Source organism: Pinus tabuliformis, chromosome 2_1 (assembly GCF_031772625.1).
Source record: "Pinus tabuliformis cultivar Carrire ecotype Pingquan chromosome 2_1, CPIR1, whole genome shotgun sequence".
NCBI classification, from domain to species: domain Eukaryota; kingdom Viridiplantae; phylum Streptophyta; class Pinopsida; order Pinales; family Pinaceae; genus Pinus; species Pinus tabuliformis.
In genome coordinates, this window is record NC_142299.1 from 289,231,890 (window position 1) to 289,255,263 (window position 23,374).

The 23,374-nt window shown below is 33.0% G+C and overlaps 1 protein-coding gene across 1 annotated transcript; it reads left to right on the plus strand.

The window, feature by feature from the left end:
* The first annotated feature begins 312 nt into the window (after positions 1 to 312).
* LOC149199915 (protein SRC2-like) lies at positions 313 to 1,434 on the plus strand. The gene has a single exon (XM_089399480.1). The coding sequence runs from the start codon at positions 465 to 467 to the stop codon at positions 1,362 to 1,364; it is 900 nt and encodes a 299-aa protein (XP_089255606.1). The 5' UTR covers positions 313 to 464; the 3' UTR covers positions 1,365 to 1,434.
* Positions 1,435 to 23,374: the final 21,940 nt, after the last annotated feature.

Genomic DNA, 23,374 nt, shown 5'->3' on the forward strand with positions numbered 1-23,374 from the left:
AGTTTTACTCACCAAAATCTCAAAAACAAAAAACTTAAAACACCTAAAACAGTTAGAGTACAGTTATAGTTAAAAACACAATAACAAACTTAAAATACACTAATAGTGAAAAACAAAATAACACAACAGAATAGTCCTTAGGTGCGACTTTACACGTAGATTAAGAGTCTCCATTCTATATTTGGGCTCTTCAATTCCAACCAGCTTCAACAGAATCGAGATTTCACGTATTAAAGCGTGGCTCCGCAATATCTTTCAACTCGGGGAGTTTTCTATAACGCGCAATGCGCCTATAACTACCTTTCAAATCTCCATCCCACTCAATCAATAATCCAACCTACTCTCCATTCCGCTGTTCCCAAATTCAGTCGGATTCTGCCCCAATTTCAATCTGTAAATTCAGTCGGATTCTTCACCAATTTCACTTTGTAAATTCATTTGTTTTCTTCCTCTGTATTGAATTCATGGGTGCGATGAAGGCAAGGAGCATGGAACTAACCATAATCTCGGCCCGCGATCTGAAGAAGGCCACCAGGTTCTCCAAAATAAAGGCGTACGCAGTCGCATGGATCTCCAACGATCACAAAAACAGGCAACGCACGCCTGTGGACAAGAACAACGGCAACGATCCCAACTGGAACCACGCTATGAAGTTTACCCTCGACGAGGCCGCCCTACAGCAGGGCCGCCTGCTTCTCGAGATCGCAGTCTATGCCGATGCTACCTTCCGCGACAAAGAGATCGGCCTCATTAGCATTCCCTTGATCGAATTTCTCAACCCCGGCGCCACTTCGGCGCGGTTCCTCAGCTACCATATCCTAAAATCCTCGGGAAAACCCAAGGGGATTCTCAACCTCTCTGTGAAATTGGCCGAAAAGCCCGAGTTCAAGCAGCAAATGCAGCCGCTGGCAGTCGCAGGGTCATATGGTGCGGCCAAGACGGAGCCCGTGATCGCCTATCCAGCAGGTTCATTCGGGGCGGCAAAGGCGGAGCCTGTGACCGCTTACCCATTCTACCCACCGCCCGGCTCCTCGCCGCATCCGCCACCGAATAACCACTACCCTCCACCACCGGTGAGCTATCCCCCGCCACCGCCTTACTACCAGGGTTACTCTCCGCCTCCCTACCAGGGTTACCCTCCCAACCAGGGCTACCCACCTTACCCGAGTTATCCGCCCGTTGTCCCTGCGGCGCAGCAGCCGGCCAGGAAGAATAATAAACTGGGGATGGGTTTAGGGGCAGGCTTAATTGGCGGAGCTCTCGGCGGCCTGTTACTTGGAGATCTTATCAGCGATGCTAGTTACGATGCAGGGTTTGATGATGGTTATTATGATGATGGCAGTGACTTTAGCGGCGATTTCTAACCGGCTGGTTTTCGAAATCGAGTGCGAGAGATTTGGCAGCCGCTCAAATGACAAAATCTGTATATGGTGGATTTGGCTTGGATTATTACAAACCAAATGGTGGTTTTTTGTTTTTTTCTTTGGGTGAGATGATTAACTTTTTAGCAATGTTTTTCCAGAACAACGATGTTTTTTTTGCAACATTTAAATTTTGTGCATTATATGATTGAAAATTTTAACAAACAAAATTTATTATATAGTATTTTAATGAGGTATTTTGATTATAGTATTTTAATGAGGTAGTTTGATTATATCATGGAGCAGATTAAATTATAGAGTAGTTTGTTTGTCTGTTTTTGTTTTTTTTGGGTTTAATTTTGTTAAAATGTGATAAATATTTTTAAAAAGTATAATATATGTTATTTGTTCAGTTTTTATTTAGAGTTTTGAATTTATTTATGTATTCCACTATACATTTTAAATAATAAAAAATTAAGATTTAACATAAATTTAAATGATTTTTCCAAAAACAAATTATTTTATTTATTAATTACATTATGTCTTAAAATACAATTAAATTAACAAAACATGCTAAGATAAAAAATATTTATATTTTTTTAATGTCTTTTGAAAAATATTCATATTTTGATAAAAGACATTTAAAGAAATTTAAATGTTTTACCAACAGTAATAAAATATTATATTTTGTTTCATTGGAGATAGTAATAAAAGATTATAATTAAAACATAGTCAAAATAACATATCTCATCTCATCCTAGAATTATGTACAGTTTGGGGAAGAGGTATTTAAATGATTTTAGGTTCTCAAGGTTATTTTGTGAGGGATATATGTTTTACTGGGCTTATAGGATATTGCATTTGACATGGATTTGATTATGAAGTAAAGGATATTGCATTTGACATGGATTTGATTATGAAGTAATTAAATACTCTAAAGAGAAAAGTTCATAAGTGGAGATAGTTTCAGAAAAGAAAAATGAAAAAGGATTTAGAACGGAAGGATTTAGAACGGACAGTAGTTGAAATGGAATTCCTCAATTTACATATGGACCTTCTCTCCCCATTAGCTTTTCAAATGAATAAGATGCAGGATCTAGAAGAGAAAAAGAGAGAGGTCCTTAATTTTTAGAAGGCCTCTTGGTGTTTTAAAAGTCATTCTATATGGATTTGAGAGGGTGATCACAATACAAAATACTTTCATCACTTTGCTAATTAAAGGAGGCACAAAAATGCAAAATGGGAGATGGAAAGGATGGAGGGGTGTGTGTACACACAACTGACAATAAGGAGGCTATAAATATTTTGAACGTTTATATTTGGCATGTAATAAGGTGGATTATGTTGACCTGTTATTGGGTATTGAAAAATGCTTGTGTATGTTTTCAGATGAATCTATTGCAGCTATGTACGGACATGTCGCGCTGGAAGAAATCTTGGTTGTTCTCAAATAATTAACCAAAGATAAGAGCCCGGGCCCAGATGGCTAGAGAATTGATCTCTTTCTTCACTTCTTTGATCATATAGGTTCGGACCTCCTGAATATGGTTGAAGAATCCTATACATGTGATAGGGTTTCAGATGCAAGTAATTCAACTTTTATTGCACTTATCCCCAAGTCCTCACACCCTATCGCTTTCTCATATTTTCGGTCGATTTTTCTTTCTAATATTACATATAAGTTTCTCTCTAAAGTTATTGCAAGCAAGATTAAGCAAGTATTATCAAACTATATCTCGTCGAAGAAATTTAGTTTCCTATCAGGTCGTCAGATTCATGACATGGTGACCATGACACAGGAATGTCTACACTCTATTCATTCCAAGGAAGATGCTATAATTATGAAATTGGATTTACATAAGGCATATGAATGTATTCATTTGGAATATTTGTGCATGATCCTCTTAAAAATTGGATTATCAATGGATAGTATAGTTCGGATAATGGCATGTGTGCCTTTAACAAATTTTGCGGTGTTAGAAATTGGATATCCATCAAACTTTTCTCAGCTAGTAAAGGTCTTCATCATGGATGCTATTTGTCTCCTATATTATTCATATTTCTCATGGATGCTCTTAGTCTAAAGCTTAAGGAGGCACATACTCTAGGTACATTTCAGGGTTTACACGTATCTCGCTCAGGCTCTATTAAACACCTCTTTTTTGTTGATGATGCTTTAACCTTTGGAATGGTATCATGGGAGCTGTGTTTGACCTTTTACGATATCATGGTTAGATTTGGAGTGACCTTGGGTTTGATTATGAATAGTAACAAATCTATACTAGGATTCTCATTTGTTGATCAAGAAGTTATTATTTGTATTGCTAGATTGTTTAATGTTTAGGTCTCTCCCATTGAGGGCAGTTTGTCTTAACTGGGTTTTATATTGATGCCTAGTAACTACAGGATCTCAGATTGGGGATGGATGGTGGAGAAGTTTCATAAGTTCCTTTCTCTATGGAAACATCGTTGGCTATCTTTTGGTGGTCAGTATATCTTGATCTAATTGGTCTTACAATAGCTATCCATATATTGGATTCATCTCTTTTGGCTTCCCTCATTTATTATTAATAGAATCAAAGCTATCATTGCTTACTTTCTCTGATCTGGGACTAAGGGACACCAAAAATTTCACTTGGTAAATTTTGATGCTATATCTAAGGGGAAAGATGTTGGTGGATGAGGTATTCTTGACTTCAAGAGGTTTGGTTGGGCTCTATTAACTAAATCTCTATGGCAGTATATATTTGGTAGGGGTATATGACAAGTGATTATTGTAGAGAAGTCCTTAAAAGGTAAAGCCTTTTCTTTTTGGTACAAAAGGAGCGTGGCTGGGATTAAAAAAGGCTCCTATATATGGACGAGTTTCATAAAGGTAAGAAAATGGCTACTTAATAAGATGCTCTAGTATTTTGGAAAGGGGAACCAAATTTTGATTGGTTTGGATTCCATTCTAGGTGTTGCTCCATCTCCTTTTTACAATATTGATTTTATTCCTACTTTACACAATAGAGGCATCCTTTTCTTGGATTTCCTCTATCAAGTATGGAAAAGAATAGGAGATTGGTTTATCAGAAGGTCATGTGTCTACTTGGAATCACCTCATACAAGAGTTCAAGTATGTTTTCTTCATGAAAAAGCAATCGAGTGATTCTCTGGTGTCGAATGGTGTATTGAAGCAAGCTTCAGTGGTGGACTCATAGGTTTACCATCATATTCCAAATTATGTCAATCTAATAGATAACATTTGTTGGTACACGAAAGTGTGGAGGTGGCATGTTCCTTTTAAAGTGGTCAATTTTTGCTAGTTGGCCTAGAAAAACAAAATTCTCACGTGGGACAATATCTACAAAATGGGATTCTTAGCTCTAGGGTGGTGTGTATTATGGCATAAGGCTTAGGAGAGTGTTACACAACTCTTCATTTAGTGTCCCATGTTTGTGGAGTTCTGGGTGTGCATTATGAAGCATGTACAGATTTCGAAGGTGGGTTCTTTTGATTCATTGGAGTCTTGGTTCAAGTGATGGTTTAATAGGAAAGGGAGATATAAAGTCCTACCTATATACATAGTATGGTAGATCTGGAAAGCTAGAAATATTTCTATCTTCGAATCAAGCCTCCCATTATCTACAACATTTGATCTAAAACATTGGATTTTCGGAGGGGGGATTCCCTTACAAGATGATATTTTTTCCACATCTTTGTCTCCTCCATTGTAGGTGTTTTTAATTCTGCAAGTTTCTTTGATGGTGTGGTTCGTGATAGTAGATGTGGTTATGGTGCATGGCTAAGGATTAATCCTCACATACACTTTCTTATTTTCTAGTTTGGAGGGTATGGTACGAATCAAAAGGTTGAGTTACTTGTACTCTGGGGTCAGTTGGTTTCAACTAATCGCCTTCAACTGTGAAATATTTTTGTTGAATGGGACTGTAGATCAGCTATTGATGAAGTGGTTGGGCGATCCACCTTCTCGACCCCTTCTTTAGTAGTATCGATGGATCGTATTATGTTATTGGTGTGCTCCTTTGAGCATATCATCATTTCTCATATATATGGGGAGTGCAACACAGTGACGGATAGCCTCTCAAAGCAAGGTTTGGTAGTTGCTCCTAGTTCAATCTAATACAATTTTTTTATGGAGGGCAAGTTGGTGGCAGAGGGAAATTTCAATGCGCCATAACTGGTTCCTCAACTATCTGGTCTTTTTTTGGACTATTTGGTCTTTTTTACATATCATTAGTACGACACTCTTTATTACATAGGTGAACTAGTTTTTTTTTTTTTTTTTTTTTTTTTTTTTTTTTCAGAATGCACCCTTTATAACTTTCATGATACTAGTTTTGTTTCTATGTGCTAGTAAATCAAGGTAATATGGATAGAGTTACTTGGTAGAAACTAATTTAGCCTCACTAGTTTTTTGGGTTGCAGTTTGGTCCTATTTTGATGATATTTCTCATATATCTTGTTCTCGTTTTGTTATCTGGAACTTTTGATTATGCAGATGTACTGGAATTGCCTATTTTTAATAGAAAGTGCCACTATTTATTTCCTTCTGAAAAAGAAGAAGAAGTTTTAAACATGAATAACTTGGTATAATTTGATTGTTATTATTTTAATTTGGTAAAAAAAATTGTGTAGCGTAAATTAAGTGGTTTTTATATGATTTAGTAATTATTAAATTATTAATTAATTTTTGACAACATCTTATATTCATAGATCTCATAATTTTCCATTTAACATTAAAATCAACACATCGATAAAAAATAATTGTTTGTAAATATCGATAGTTATCCATCCATCATAAGTATCGGAACATTCACTCCATGATACATCTCACATTTCTCATATTAAAACCATCATAAATCCATCTTAACTCACCAAGGGCCAAAAATGATCAAATGTCTTTTCACTTTAAAAGAGTTTTGTATCTCAAAATATTTGATCCTTCTTAAAATGGATATAGATTGGCCTTAAAAATAGTATAACTTATATTTTTTATTTCATGTCATAAATATACTTAAGTATTAAGTACTAGCCTTTTGTTTCCTAAATATTATTTTTATAAATTAATAAAATTATTAATAGTCATTTTTGAAATTTTTGAAAAACAAATAACAAATAAGTACTTATTATTATTTTTAAAATATTAATTTTAATTTCTGAAATTTAAACCTGTAAATTAATAAAAACTAATTATTATCTTAAATTTAATTTTGTGTCATCTAATTAATAGATGAAATGGATTTTTGGCTAGAATCTAGCCATACAATTTCTAATAAGATTGTGATTTCTTGTTGTTTAAAATACACTTTTGAATCCATAGATGGATAGTTATGCACCCTGAAAAAGAAGCATTTTATCTTTTAAATTAAACAATTTAAGCATATGACTTTTAAAAATTTGTACTTCATTTTAAATTAAATTGACCAAAAAAATACTTCTAACGCAACCATTTCATCTATTAATTAGACTTTCCTATACTTAATTCATAATATTGATTAAAAAAAAAAAAAATTGTCATAGCTTTTAATTATTAACCCATTTTTAAATTATAAGGCTTAATTATTGATTTATTTATTTATACATTTTTTAATTTCGCTTATAAATTGAGATGGAAATTCTTATATGTATTATTTACTATAATTATTGTTAAAGTGTTTAGTGGGTGTCTCATATACTTATTAAATCATTAATATATATACTTATATTCTATAGTAATTATTTTAATGGACTACGCACATAATTTGTAAATAAAATTATTACTATGTTAAATTTTGATGGTCAAAATTAACTACCTTACATTAATATATTAATTATTTTATCATTATTTTTAATTGATTTAAAAATATTAGTGAAATATGGTTTGAAACACATCAACCTTAAAATCTATATGTGATTACTTACGAAAAATACATGGTACAAATCATGAATCACAGATGCCTACATTTTTATTTTTTAATTTTTATTAAATTAAATATTATAAATAAATATCGCTTAAGTTATAACTTATTAAATCATTCATTTTTAGATTTGATTTTGTTATTGTCCATGGTTTGGTTGATCTATTAGATTTTTCTCATGGTCTTGTTAGATCCCATGCTTTTGTACTTTAAATTTATTCAATTAATTAATTTTTGTTTGTTAAATTTTCTTTCTCATGCTTTTGTATTTTAAATTTATTTAATTTATTATTATTTTTGTTCAATTTTATTTTATAAATTAAGATGACTAAGATAGATAATTGTTAGCTAAAATTATTTGAGTTTGGTTTATATTTTACATTATCTATATATATATATATCTATATATATATATATATATATATATATATATATATATATATATATATATATATATATATATATATATATATTCGATATTTCATTTAATTAATTTGTTTATTTTTTCTATATATATTTTTCCTCACATTTAAAAATGTTGATAAACTTTCTTACATTATGCCTACACATCTCCCCTATACAAGACTATAGAAAGAAAGCTACAAAAAGGATCAGAAAAATACGTCATATCATGCAATTCAACAAACTCATGCAAATATAGGTAATTCCGATTGTCTCACTTCTCATTATATGCATGAGGAAATATGATTGAAAACCAAAAACAAAAGGAGAATGAGATAATAAAACTAAGATAAAATAAATATTGAAAGTAATACTTGTAGTTAAAAAACGATATGTAACAACAACAACTAAAGAAAACCACTTGAAGCCATGCAAATTACTGAAAACCACTTGAAACCATGCAAATTATTGAAAACCACTTGAAACCATGCAAACTATTGAAAACCACATGAAAATTATTGAAAATTACTTGAAACCATGGTTTATTGGAATTTTTTTAAACCATTTGAATTCATGCAAATTATGAACTTCGTTTGAATTGAAATGGTTTAAGATAAACTACAAAAGCTAAAGATGTTATTTAACCAAAGAAAACAACTGGAACATAATTTCCATATATTATTTACATGAATTAAAATTCATGGAAATTTATTTACAAGAGGGATTAGCAAAAATGGTTGCCATGTAGGTACTCCAAAACCTATAAACATTAGTTTGATTAATGTTTGATATCTCAAGTAGGAGTTAAAAGAGATAAAATGTGTCAAGATCTAGAAGGGGCAGTAATATTCCTACTTCATGAACTAAGAAGACATTCTTTGTTAAACAAATATAACAACATTAAACTTTCATAACATTCATCATCATATATATTATTTGATGGTTCTTTGAATCTTAAATGATGATCCCTACCTTAGAAAACCTCACAAGTTTCTTCTTTCAATTCTCATGTGAAGGTTATGTGAATTTTTTAAAAAGAACAAGTTTTTTAGAGACATACAAAGTGTAGTGTAGATTCATGCTTGCACAAAATGGAGTGTATTTTTGCATATAACTATAATTCTCTAGGGAAGACTCATGTAATTAATAAATATTATAAATGCAAAAGAAATAAATTAGCACACTTGTATTGATGATATGCTAGAAATGTTTACAATGTTAATCTTCTTAAATTGTGGCAATCTAATGTCAATTAAATTCATCAAGTTGTTTATCAACATGTAATCACGAAATATATTACAAAATATTGTTCAAAAGTAAAAAAGAGGAGTTCTTTACTTTAAATTGTGTCAAGATTTGATGAAAATAATTGAAAACATAAAAGACATTGGGTATCCATCTTTGCATGTGCATAAAAAAGGTTCCTTGTAGAAACATAGTTTTTGAAGTCCTCTTACCCCTCCTTGTGCACTACTTGATTGTTGTGCTAAAATTTCCATGTACATTCTCCCAAAAAAACACTCAATTCATTTGTGCCACTCTTCACCACAAATGACAACAATGTACATTCATTGTTGATAACACCTTGAAGCATCTTCCTTGTTCTCTAAATCCACTAAAACCTCTATCTCTTGATTTATTTTTGTTACCTTATCAACAATGTCATTGTCCTTCTCATCCCACATTTCTTCCACTTTTTATTTGGAATTGTGAAATTCTTTATAGTTATGATAAGTTCTTCCTTTAAGAAAGTTCTTCTTACTATTGTTTATAGTAATTTTTGCTACACGTTTTAAAACATTAAATGATATGGTGCTTCTAATGAAGAAAAATGTTTCCAACTAATTTTATTTTCTATAGTAGGCTTTCAAATATTAACATACTTAAAAATTAGTTGAACAAGTTCCTTGTTGTATCATGGAGTGTGTATTTATGTATTGTATGGTTCCTTAGTCACAATTTATCTTATAGTTGATTAAATTTGTATAAATTTTTAGATATGGATTTTGTTTTATTTCGTGAAATAAATTTGGCCCTTCAATTTGGTAATCACTATCATAATTTTCAAGAATCTCATATTCTCTCAAATTCAAAAGATTCGCCAAATCATTAAGTTCTTTAAGTAATAATTCTCTCTAAAATACGATTTATTAGTGTATTATATAAGAATTTAAACTTAATTTCTATTAGTCTTTAGTTCAACAACCTTTCAAATTATTATACAAATGAGAAGATTTAAATAATTCACATTGAATTTAAATAATTGAAATGTTTTCTATATTATATAAATATGTACAAAAATGTAATAATTTCCTTGTTATAGTGGGGATCTTGGGATTTATATAGTCTTTTGGAGAAATAAAAAATTACTGCTAAGAATAAGTAAATTTGAAAAAGGTCAAATGCTTCACTTAGTAAATGGAGACAATATTTGTAACACTCTCCTCCCACATTTACCCAAGCTAAGTGGTCCACTGGGGTAAACATGTGAGGAGAGGCTACTATGATATGATTCAACTCCCTAAGTAAAATTAAGGAAGTGGAACCGACAAAACACAACCAAACTAACCATCCTCAAGAACTACAGACCCTTCAGGAGGTAACCAACTCTTCCAGGTGCTTAGCCCCTGAGATAAATTATCCTTTTATTGTCCTAGAGCCTTATTCGTTCCCATGACAAGGCATACATGTGACCAAAGCTTTCCATTCGCTCCGACAACAATGAATTCTAGAGACTGTGGACTTTTCTAGATAGTTCTGAGCGAGCGAACGTAGATTTCGTGCCACTTTTTCAAGGCCAGGACTCAAGCCACTGCCCAAAACTTCATGAAACTTTCAGGAATTATAAAAGACATTAAAACAAAAGTACTAATGCAAACACTTGAGTAAGGACGTGACCAGACCCCTACTAGCCATGACAAGAATTTTGTCAAACATGTCACAAATATGCAATCTATATGTCATAACAACAAATCTTAGCATAGGGGTCTCATACTTTTCTGATATTCGTAAAGAAGCATTGTTTCCATATCACAAGGGATGCATTTTCATCTATTAGGTCATGTATTCATTGTCCTTTCAATTACTAATCAAAACATGATGAGTGCCACACATCAATTTTGTCATACAACATACTCATAACCACCATATAACCAATAGAAATAACAAGGATATAATAGCGATAAGAATCACATATGAACCAATATATTTACACGTGAAATACCAAGGAGAAAGAGCTATTATTAATGAATCAAAAATCCAACCAGGTATGGGACTTCTACAAACCACTCAACTATAGATTGGTTGAACCAAATATTTCTTTCAACCAATCACCCTTGTGCCATATTCCAAACATGAATATACAAATATTGACAAATAGAGATATCGCATAGTCAACCATAGTCCAATGTCGCATTGTGACAAATATTATCTCAATAGAGATATCGACCATCGTCCATTATCACATTATGACAAACATTGCCTCAATATAAAAATCAACAATGGTCAATCATTGTCAGCCATCATCAACTATGGTCCAATATCATATTCTGACAAAGATTGTCTCAATATGAAAATCAACCATGGCCAACCATGACCATCCTTGGTCTAGCGTTGCATTCTGACAAATATTATCTCAATGTTAAAATCAACCATGGTCAACCATGTTTATTTTAGGGTTTATAGTATTTATCTAAGAGTTTATATACCTATGGTTTATAATATTAATCCCTTGAGTTTAATATTATTCCCTCGGGTTTATCAACCTTTGGTTTTTTAGCATTAATCACTTGGGTTTGTTATTTCCTTAGGTTTATAATATCAATCTATTCAGTTTATTAATATAAGGGTTCATTTCCTAGGGTATAAAATTATTCATATGATTTATAACATTAATCCTTAGGTTTAATATAAATCCCTTGTGTTTATAATCATGGCCAACCGTGGTTCAATGTCACATTGTGACACATATTTTGTTAATATGAAAATCAACCAGTGGTGGAAGGTCGCATTGCGACAAAGGTTGTCTCAATGTGAAAATGGACCATGGTCAAAAATGTTTATTTTAGGGTTTATATATGTTGGGTATATAATATTATTCCCTTGGGTTTAATATTGTTCCCTTGGGTTTGAAATATCAATCCCTTAAGTTTATTAATATAAGGGTTCATATTCCTAGGGTATAATATTATTCATAAGGCTTATACTATTAATGCTAGACTTTAATATAAATCCCTTGGGTTTATATTCATGGACAACCATGGACAACCATGGTGCATTATCACATTGTGACAAATATTGTCTCAATATGACAATCAACCATGGTCAACAGTGGTCGACCTTGGTCCAACATCACATTGTGAAAAGGATTGTGTTAATGTGAAAACCAATCATGGTAAACCATGGTCAACCATGGTTATTTCAGGGTTTATATACCTACAGTTTATAATACTATTCCCTTGGGTTTAATAATATTACCATAGTCAACCATGGTCCAATGTCACATTGTGACAAAGATTGTCTCAATATAGATATCAACCATGGTCCAATGTCACATTATAACAAACATTGTCTCAATATCACAATCAACCATGGTCAACCATTATCAACCATCATCAACCATGGTCCAATGTCACATTGTGACAAATATTGTCTCAATATGAACATAAACCATAGCCAACCATGGTCATCTTGGGTCCAACATTGCATTCTAACAAATATTGTCTCGATGTTAAAATCAACCATGTTTATTTTAGGGTTTACAGTATTTATCCAAGGGTTTATATACCTATGGTTCATTATATTGATCCCTTGGGTTTAATATTATTCCCTTAGGTTTGTAAACCCGTGGTTTTCTAGTATTAATCCCTTGGGTTTATTATTTCCTTGGGTCTATTAATCTAAGAGTTCATATTCCTAAGGTATAAAATTATTCATAGGGTTTATAACATTAATCCTTGGGTTTAATATAAATCCCTTTTTTTTATAATCATGGTCAACCATTGTCAACCATGGTCCAAGGTCACATTGTGACAAATATTTTGTCAGTATGAAAATCAACCATGGTTGAATGTCATATTGCGACAAAGGTTGTCTCAATATGAACATAGACCATGGTCAACCATATTTATTTTAGGGTTTATAATATTTATCTTAGGATTTATTTATGTTGGGTCTATAATATTAATCCCTTAGGTGTAATAGTATTCCCTTGGGTTTATAATATCAATACCTTGGGTTTATTAATCTAAGGGTTCATATTACTAGGGTGTAATATTATTCATAAACTTTAAAATATTAATGCTAAGCTTTAATATAAATCCCTTGGGTTTATATTCATGGTCAACCTTGGATAACCATGGTGCAATGTAACATTGTGACAAAGATTGTCTCAATATGAAAATCAACCATGATCAACAGCGGTTGACTCAGGTCCGACATCACATTGTAAAAACGATTTTGTGAATGTGAAAACCAACCATGGTAAGCCATGGTCAACCATGTTTATTTTAGGTTTTATAGTATTTATCTTAGGGTTTATAATATTAGTCCCTTTGGTTTAATAATATTCCCTTGTGAATATTATTCCCTTCAAATTTTAGTATTAATCCCTCGGAATTATTGTTTCCTTTCGTATATTATATCAATATGTCGGGTTTACTAATCTAAGGTTTCATATTCCTAAGGTGTACTATTGTTCATAGTGTTAATAATATAATTCCTTGGTTTTAATATAAATCCCTTGGGTTTATAATCATGGTTAGCCATGGTCAACCATGGTCCAATGTCACATTGTGACTAAGATTTTATCAATATGAAAATTAATCATGGTCAAATGTCGCATTGTCACAAAGATTGTCTCAATATAAAAATCGATCATGCTCAAGAATGGTAAACCATTTTCAAACGGCACGTTGTGACAAAGATTTTCTCAATATGAAAATGAACAATAGTCAACCATGGTCAACCATATTTATGTTAGGGTTTATAATATTTATCTTTGGGTTTATATGCTTTGGATTTATAATATTAATCACTTGGGTTTAATATTATTGCCTTGTGTTTATAATAGCTTGGATTTTTAGAATTAATCCATTAGGTTTATAATATCGATACCCTTGGATTATTAATCTATGGGTTCAAATTCCCATTGGTCAACCATGTTTATTTTAGGCTTTATAGTATTTCTATAAGAGTTTATATTCCTATGGTTTATAATATTAATCCCCTGAGTTTAATATTATTCCCTTAGGTTTATCAAACCTTGGTTTTTTAGTATTAATCCCTTGGGTTTTTTATTTCCATAGGCTTATAATATCAATTTGTTGGGTTTCTTAATCTAAGGGTTCATATTCGTAGGGTATAAAATTATTCATAGGGTTTATAACATTAATCCTTGGGTTAAATATAAATCCTTGGATTTATATTCATGGTCAACCATGGTTCAATGTCACATTGTGACAAATATTTTGTCAATATGAAAATCAACCATGGTGGAACATCACATTACGACAAAGGTTGTCTCAATATGATATGGATCATGGTCAACCATGTTTATTTCAGGGTTTATAATATTTTTCTTAGGGTTTATATATGTTGGGTCTATAATATTAACCCCTTGGGTTTAATATTATTCACATGGGTTTGTAATATCGCTCCCTTGGATTTATTAATCTAAGGGTTCATATTCCTAGGGTATAATATTATTCATAAGATTTATAATATTAATGCTAGACTTTAATATAAATCCCCTAGGTTTATATTCATGGATAACCATGGACAACCATGTTGCATTATCACATTGCGACAAAGATTGTATCAATATGAAAATCAACCATGGTCAGCAATGGTCGACCTTGGTCCAACATCACATTGTGAAAACGATTGTGTCAATGTGAAAACCAACCATGGTAAACCATGGTCAACCATGTTTATTTTAGGGTTTATTGTGTTTATCTTAAGGTTTATATACCTAGAGTTTATAATATTAGTCCATTTGGTTTAATAATATTAACATGATCAACCATGGTCCAATGTCGCACTGTGACAAATATTGTCTCAATATAGATATAAACCATGGTCCAATATCACATTATGACAAACATTGTCTCAATATGAAAATCAACCATGGTCAACCATTGCCAACCATGATCACCATGGTCCATTGTCATATTGTGACAAATATTGTCTTAGTATGAAAATCATCCATGGCCAACAATGGTCATCTTGGGTCCAACATTGCACTCTAACAAAGATTGTCTCAATGTTAAAATCAACCATGGTCAACCATGTTTATTTTAGCATTTACAGCATTTATCTAAGGTTTTATATACTTATGATTTATAGTATTAATCCCTTGGGTTTAATATTATTCCCTTAGCTTTATAAACCCTTTGCTTTTTAGTATTAAACTCTTAGGTTTATTATTTACTTTGGCTTATAATATCAATCCATTGAGTTTATTAATCTAAGGGTTCATATTCCTAGGGTATAAAATTATTCATAGGATTTATAACATTATTCCTTGGGTTTAATATAAATCCCTTCTGTTTATAATCACAGTCAACCATGGTCATCCATGGTACGAGGCCATATTGAGAAAAAGATTTTGTCAATATGAAAATCAACCATGGTGGAATGTAGCATTGCAACAAAAGTTGTCTCAATATGAAAATGGACCATGGTTAACCATGTTTATTTTAGGGTTTATAATATTTATCTTAGGATGTATTTATGTTGGGGCTATAATATTAATCCCTTGGGTTCAATATTATTCCCTTGGGTTTATAATATCAATCCCTTAGGTTTATTAATCTAAGGGTTCATATTCATAAGGCGTAATATATTCATAAGGTTTATAATATTAATGTTGGGCTTTAATATAAATCCCTTGGGTTTATATTCATGGTCAACCTTAGACAACCATGGTGCAATGTCACATTGTGAAAAAGATTGTCTTAATATGAAAATCAACAACGATCAACATCGCATTGTGAAGAAAATTGTGTGAATATGAAAACCAACCATGGTCAACCATCTTTATTTCAGGGTTTATAGTATTTATCTTAGGGTTTATAATATTAGTTGCTTGTGTTAAATAATATTCCCTTCGTTTTTTAGTATTAATCCCTTGGATTTATTATTCCCTTACATCTATTATATCAATCTGTTGGGTTTACTAATCTAAGGCTTCATATTCCTAAGGTGTAATATTGTTCATAGTGTCTATAATATAATTCTTTGGGTTTAATATAAATCCTTTTGGTTTATAATCATGGTTAGCCATGGTCAACCATGTTCCAATGTCATATTTTGACTAAGATTTTCTCAATATGAAAATCAACCACGGTCCAATGTCGAATTGTCACAAAGATTATCTCGACATAAAAATAAATCATGCTCAAGAATGGTCAACCATTGTCAAACGTCGCATTGTTAAAAGTATTTTCTCAATATGAAAATGAACCACAGTCAACCATGGTCAACCATGTTTACTTTAGGGTTTATAATATTTATCTTTGAGTTTATATGCTTTGGGTTTATAATATTAATCTCTTGGGTTTAATATTATTGCCTTAGGTTTATAATAGCTTGGGGTTTTAGAATTAATACCTTTTGGTTTATTATTCCTTTGGGTTTATAATACCAATACCTAGTGTTTATTAATCTATGAGTTCATACTCCTAGGGTATAATATTATTCACATGCTTTATAATATTAATCCTAGGGTTTAGTATAAATTTCTTATGTTTATAATTGTGGTCAACCATCTTTATTTTAGGGTTTATAATATTTATGTTAGCGTTTATATATATATTGGGTTTATAATATTTATCCCTTGGGCTTAATATTATTTTGTTGGGTTTATAATGTCTTGGCTTTTTAGTGGTTATACCTTGGGTTTATAATATCAATCCCTTGAGGTTATTAATCTAAGGGTTCATATTCCTATAGTATAATATTATTCATAAGGATTATAATTTTAATCCTTAGTTTTTACATAAAGGAGTCATCTAACGAGGTAGAGGAATTGCCCGGACGGCCAAAAGTGGCCAGAATCCGGGTAAAAAAAATTCAAAATATCTTGTAGATGCACTGTTTGAATCATGTTTTTGATGGTGGAAATGGATTCAGCATTTTGACGTTTAACAACTATAACTTGGATTTACAAAAATCCTTACCGGATTTTCTCCAAATATAATCGGAATTTCTGTAACTTTCCAGGCAACTCCTCCGCCTCGTTAGACTACGCGTTTACACAAATGCCTTAGGTTCATGGTTCATTGTTTAATAAATTATTATTCAATTAATAATATTATGGTTAATATTATTATTATTAATAATAATATAAATAAATAAATACATATACATATATATATAATTTTAGTTAATTAAATAAATACATATATATATATATATATATATATATATATAATTTTTAATAATTAATAGTAATAATTTTTTTTTCTCGGTAAAACTATACTAATATATTATATACAGAAGCCAAAAATTTACATCAGATCAAAACAAAAAGAACCAGGCACCTGAGGTGTCAACCTGGAACAGCTGAGACTGCAAGGTCCAAAGGACTAGACCATTCAAAAAGAGATATCCCTCGCAGGGGCCCCAACCGAAAATCCAATTGATCCCGCGCAGGGGAGACAGACATAACCCAGACCATCAACAAAGGTGCTTGAACCCCATTTCGAACATAGACAAAATGCATACATAATGAAACTAAGCAAACACAAACAGCGATAGAATCCAAAAGACCAGACGGAAGAGCCATGTAGACCTTGAGCGAGGGTATCTCTATTCTTCCAGCTTCTCCTCCACTACCTGGCACCATCCGTAAGCCTCCACCTCCGTAGCAATGGGAGCAGTGTCCATATGGATGTCTTCTATTTCGCTGGTTCTCGCCTTCTGATCCAGGTCTGCAGCAGGATCCTTTGTTTCTTTCTCCGGACTATCAACATGCATCTTCCCACGATTATCCAGAGAGTCATTGTCTTCCTGGGAAGTTTCAATAAACAGAACCGATACATGAGCACTGATCCGGGGGCTGTTCATAGAACTACTGAAGTTAAAAATGGCAGAGCCGAAGGCGGGCAAGGAAGCAGAGTTCAGAGCACCAGCATCCATGAATTGACTAGATTGAAGGGGGTTAGCTCCAGTGGAGCGAATTCCATGGCAATGACAGCAGTGGGTAGAAGTATCAGCAACAGGAGTGCGCGAAGTTCCTCCCCTGGAGGTGCCTCGACGGCTGAGCATGTGCTGTCAGGGCCTTACCATCCTTGCAGGGACTGAAGGGATGAGACCTGGCTCCAGAGTGTGATACAAATCCTTCTCGTGAGAAATGCAAACAGACAGCGGAATGACCCAGATAGACAGCGTAATGGCCCAGACGGAGAGGCAGTTGCTTGGAGTTGCGTAGAGCACCTGAGGTTGCATAAACCTTCCTGAAGGAAAAACTAGAAACATACCCTGTCCCGAAGCATAGACATGGTTTTTAATCACAACGACCTGACCTTGGAATGCGTCCGCCATAACTGCAACCTCCAAGCGAGCCGAATAGCCGTGCAGGGCATTAACTCTCCTCTGTTGAATGACCTTATACCTGCTTCCACTCATACAGATACATGCTTGAGCCCAAACGTCTGCCTCGTGATGGCACATGGCTGGCATGTGGGCAGCGTTAAACTCCCGTCCCATCCGCACTATCACCCGCATCCAGGGAATTAATAGTAATAATTAATTAAATAATGTTATTTAATTGATTATTAATTTTAAATAAATAAATAAATTATTATTATTATTCAATTCATTAATAATTATTTATTAAAATTATTAATTGATTATTATCAATATTTAATCGAGTGAATGCATTAATTATTATTAATATTTGTTAATTAATAATGATATTAAATTTAAATGATGATATTATTATTTATTAAATTATTAATTAATTAATAAATATATTATTATTCATATTATATTATATCATGTTTAATGATATTAAATTTAAATAATAATATTAATTAGTAATCATAGTAATATTAATAATCATAATAATCATCATAATAATAATTAATTAGTATTGATCTCTTAGGTTTGTCGATCTCTTGAGTTTATGATATTTATCCTTGGGTTTTATTAATATGTTCGGTTTATAATATTAATAATCTCATGGTTATATTAATCTCTTGGGTTTAAAATGTTACTTCCTAGGGTTTATTAATCCCATGTGTTCTTAATATTGATTCCTTGGGTTTGTCGATCATTTAGTATTAAACCCTTAGGTTTAATAGTCTCTTCGGTTTATAATATTAAGAATTCCTTGGGTTTATAATTTAATCATTTAAGTTTCTTAATCCCTTGAGTTTAAAATAATTATTCTTGGGCTTTATTAATTGCTTCAGTTTTTAATATTAGTTTTTTGAGTTTATTGATTCCTTGGGTTTATTAATCGCTTGGTTTTATTAATCGTTTGTGTTTATAACAGTAATGCCTTGGGTTTATAGTATTAATAATCCCTTGGGTTAGTTGATCCATTGGGTTTATAACATTAATCCCTTGAGCTTTCTAATTATTTCGTCTAGTAATATTAATCCTTTGGGTTTATAATATTGATAATACCTTGGGTTTACTAACCCCTAATATTAGGGGTTATCTATTAGTCCTAGGGTTTAATATTATTCCCTTAGGTATATAATATTTATCCCTTCCATTCCCAGGGAGGTTGGAGAGGGAGGGGTAATTGTTAACCTCAAAGAAAAAATAGAAATAAAGTTTGCATGGGGACTTGGCATCACGACAAATAATAGGGTCGAAGCCCTCTCGCTTTGGTAGGGTATGAATATCAGTGTGGCTAATGATATCAAAATATTGACTATATTTGGTGACTATATGATGATTATTCAAAAATGTGTGAAGCACTCCAAGAATGAGAACCTTCTCAAAGATGAAACCTCCTTAAACACTGAGAATTATTTATTAAAAAAGAATTGAAAAGGTGGATTTTTTCCATGTGTTGTGGGCCAACAAGCACTTGACGGATGGTCAAGCCAATGTTGGGGTGCCTCTAGAGAAAGTTATATTAAGTATCAACCAAGTCGTTAAAAAATGAGTCATCTACGGAAGCATAGGAATTGCCCAGAAGGCTAAAAGTGGCTAGAATCTGGGCAAAAAAATTTCAAAAAATCTTGTAGAGGAAGTGTTTGAATCATGTTTTTTATGGTGGAAATGGATTCAACGCCATCAAAAATAGTTGGGGCACCTAAAATCTTGAATTTTAACAACTGTAACTTGGATTTACAAAAATTCATGCCAGATTTTCTCAAAATATGGCTAGAATTTCCATGAATTTTAGGGAAAAAAGCAGTCACGTTAGACTACAGCACTGAAAAATGTCATATACCCTTAACTGTATTAACTGCTCTAGGTCAACGCTGTACTATTGGGGTACGGGTCTTCAGAGTATCAAGTCGACAGTAAATATGGTTAATTCCTCGATGGTCCCTTGTAGTGCATTGGGAGTTGGGGTGGTAGGTAAAGAGTTAAGGCACAGGTGTGGCAACATTAGTATGAAGTTCATGTGTGAGGACAGGTGGGCATCGAGGTCTTGGTTACTCACTGGGAGCTGCAATATAGTTACATCCGCAGGGGAGGTTGGTACCATCACAAATTGTTCCTGGTTAATTCTGGCAGTGGAGGAAATGGAGGGTAGCTGCTTTGACATGATTCTGAATCGATTAACATTTATGAAGGATAAGACCAGGAAGAATGTCGGGTTTCACCAGGCCATTATATATTGCAGTTGGTTGCCATTGGTAAACCAAATGATAACGATTATTCAGAGCTAGATTGCTACAAAGATGGCATCTACATGTCATGGCAGTGGTGGAGGCTCGAGATCAGGAGGCATAGGGTGAGGTAACGACAGTGGTGGAGGCATCGAGAGTTTGGTAAACAGTTCATGTAAACAAGTGATTAAGGAAATTATGAAGCAGATAAATGAAAACATGGTAGTTCTTTACGCATAATTATCAGGACTGGGCTAGGATATAGAGCTCCTGCAGAAGACAATGAAAGGTGTATGCATTGACATGTTGAGTGTGTAGCAGAAGGTGGAAAATATTAAAATAAAAGTGGAAAATACTACAGTCGGGGTTCTAAAGGAAGTTTTCAGGTTCGAGGAAGCTATGGTCCCCAACGATGCTAGTGTTGTGGTCGTTGTTGTTGATCGAGACCTATATACTGGAGTGGATGGTGCTAAATAATTGACAATGATAGCAGATGAAGCTTCGGGAGAAGAAATCGACCCCAGTAGCAGCGGATGGATTTTCATTTTAATGTTATATTTATGTTATGTCGAAGTATAGAATAATGCGGAGTTTCTTAGAGAGTTTGTAGTTATAGCTACATACAAAGCTTATATGTAAATAAATCTAGTAGCAAGAAGGCCCTACTTCAATGTAAAATGATGAATATTGCAGCGAGCATGCTCTTTAATTTTGTACGGGACCTAATGCTTTCAAGTTTATATAATGAAAATGCTACCTGTTTCTTTTAAAAAATAAAATAAAATGAATCCCTTTGGTTTATTAATTTTTTGGGCTTGTAATATTAACAATCCCTGGGGTTTATTGATTACTTGGATTTATAATTTAATCTCTTGGATTATAATATTAATAATCCCTTTGGTTTACTAATCACTTGAGTTTAAAATATTAATTCCTAGGGTTTATTAATCTCTTGGGTTTTTAATATTGATCCCTTGGGTTTGTTGATCCTTTAGGTTCATAATATTTATCCCTTGGGTTTAGTAACTCATTGGTTTTATAATATGAATAATGCCATGGATTTATTAGTCCCTTGGGTTTAAAATGTTTATTTTGAGGGTTTATTAATCCCATGTGTTTTTAATTTTGATTCATTGGGTTTGTTAATCCTTTATGTTTATAATATTTATCCCTTGGGTTTATTAATCCTTTTGGTTTATAATATTAGTATGTTAGATTTTTGATTCCTTGAGTTTATAATATTAATAATTCCTTGAATTTATAATATTAAAAATCCCTTGAATTTATTATACTATTATTATTTGTAAGTAATAGTATAGTATTTTTTTAGTGTAATATATGATCTATATATTTTTTATATTTTTATTTTACTTTAAGTAAATATACAAAATATATTAACAATTATATTAATAAATATATAAAAAATCTATGGCTCTTGATCTGCTTCTATGTGGTGCTCTTCGTAAGGTCTCATTTTATCTCAGATCTGCGAAAATTCGATTGAGAAAACGACGCTCTGAAAAATCTTAGTGTCATTTTTCTGGTAGCTTTCTTTTTTTGGCAGCGTTATTCTTTCGGCATTCTCCATAATGTACGCCATTCCTTAACGAAGCATCTGTTCCTCTTGCGATCGCTTCTATGTGGTGCTCTTCGTAAGGTCTCATTTTTCTTGTTGACTGAGCTTGAATCTGATTCGCCACGGGGCTCGTTCCTAGGATCACCGATCTCAGATCTGCGAAAATAGATTTCAATTCATCTGTGAGCAAGTCCTCCTCCACTTCTGTATATGCTTGCAACCTAACAGAATCGTTAATGGCAAGAGGTGTCGTGGTTTAAGCAGGACGAACACGAAAATCTTCAAAGGTCTTTGAATGCAGAGATCTTATTTTTTGATTCATTGTTATTTTACATGGGCATCTCCGGATCGAGTGGTTCATGAAGCGAAAGTCGGTGATTTATTTTTATCTGGAGCAGGATTTGATTCTCGGTACTAAAAGCAAGATTTTTCCTACTAGGGTTTCTTGCATATTAAAAGGCTTACTAAGACTCTGTTGCTGAGTTCTAGATCTAATCTTCTGCAGCTAGATCTAGATCTAGATCTAATATTCTTCCTTATTTCTTTGCGGCTGGGTTCTAGATCTAATATTCTGCGACTAGACCTAGATCTAATCTTCTACCTTATTTCTCTATGGCTGGGTCTCGGCTTTCTATGGGAAAATATGGCTCCTAGCTTCGCGAAAATAGCTACTGGCTCAGTTCTGTCCGCTTCTGGAGGGAAAGCTCCTGCCCATATCGTCAGTGAAGCCCCAGCTCCCACTTTCCAGGTGGTCCAGGCCTCACTCGATGAGGCTTTAAAGTTTTCTGAAAGTGCCCTAATCTGCTGGTTCAATGGTTTTTTGCCATGGCTAACAGCTCTCGACAACTAGATCTTGGAGGTATGGAAGCCTGTCATTTCTGATGAAATTAATATCTACTCCTATGCTAGGGTTTCTTTATAGTAGATTTTGAAAATCCTGAAAGTAGACAATGTATTCTGGATTCCATCCCTTGGTTTTGGGAAAACTCAAGCCTATTCATGAAGCCATGGAACCCATCATTCGATCCCTCAACAACATTCATAACCTCAGCACCAGTTTGGGTGAGATTGCCAAGCCTACCCTTGCATCTCTGGAATCTCTCCTCGCTATAATCCATTGGAAATGCAATTGGGAAATTTTACTGCAAGTGCCCAGAAACAGAGGAATATGCTAGAACCACCTATGCATGCATCTTTGTGGAAATGGACTTCAGCACCGGATTCCCAGATGAAATAAGCCTAACAAGTAAAGAAAATGTGTGGAACCAGACACTCGATTATGAAAGTGTCCTCTTCAGATGTCGATCCTGCTTTGAGACGAGCTATCTAGCC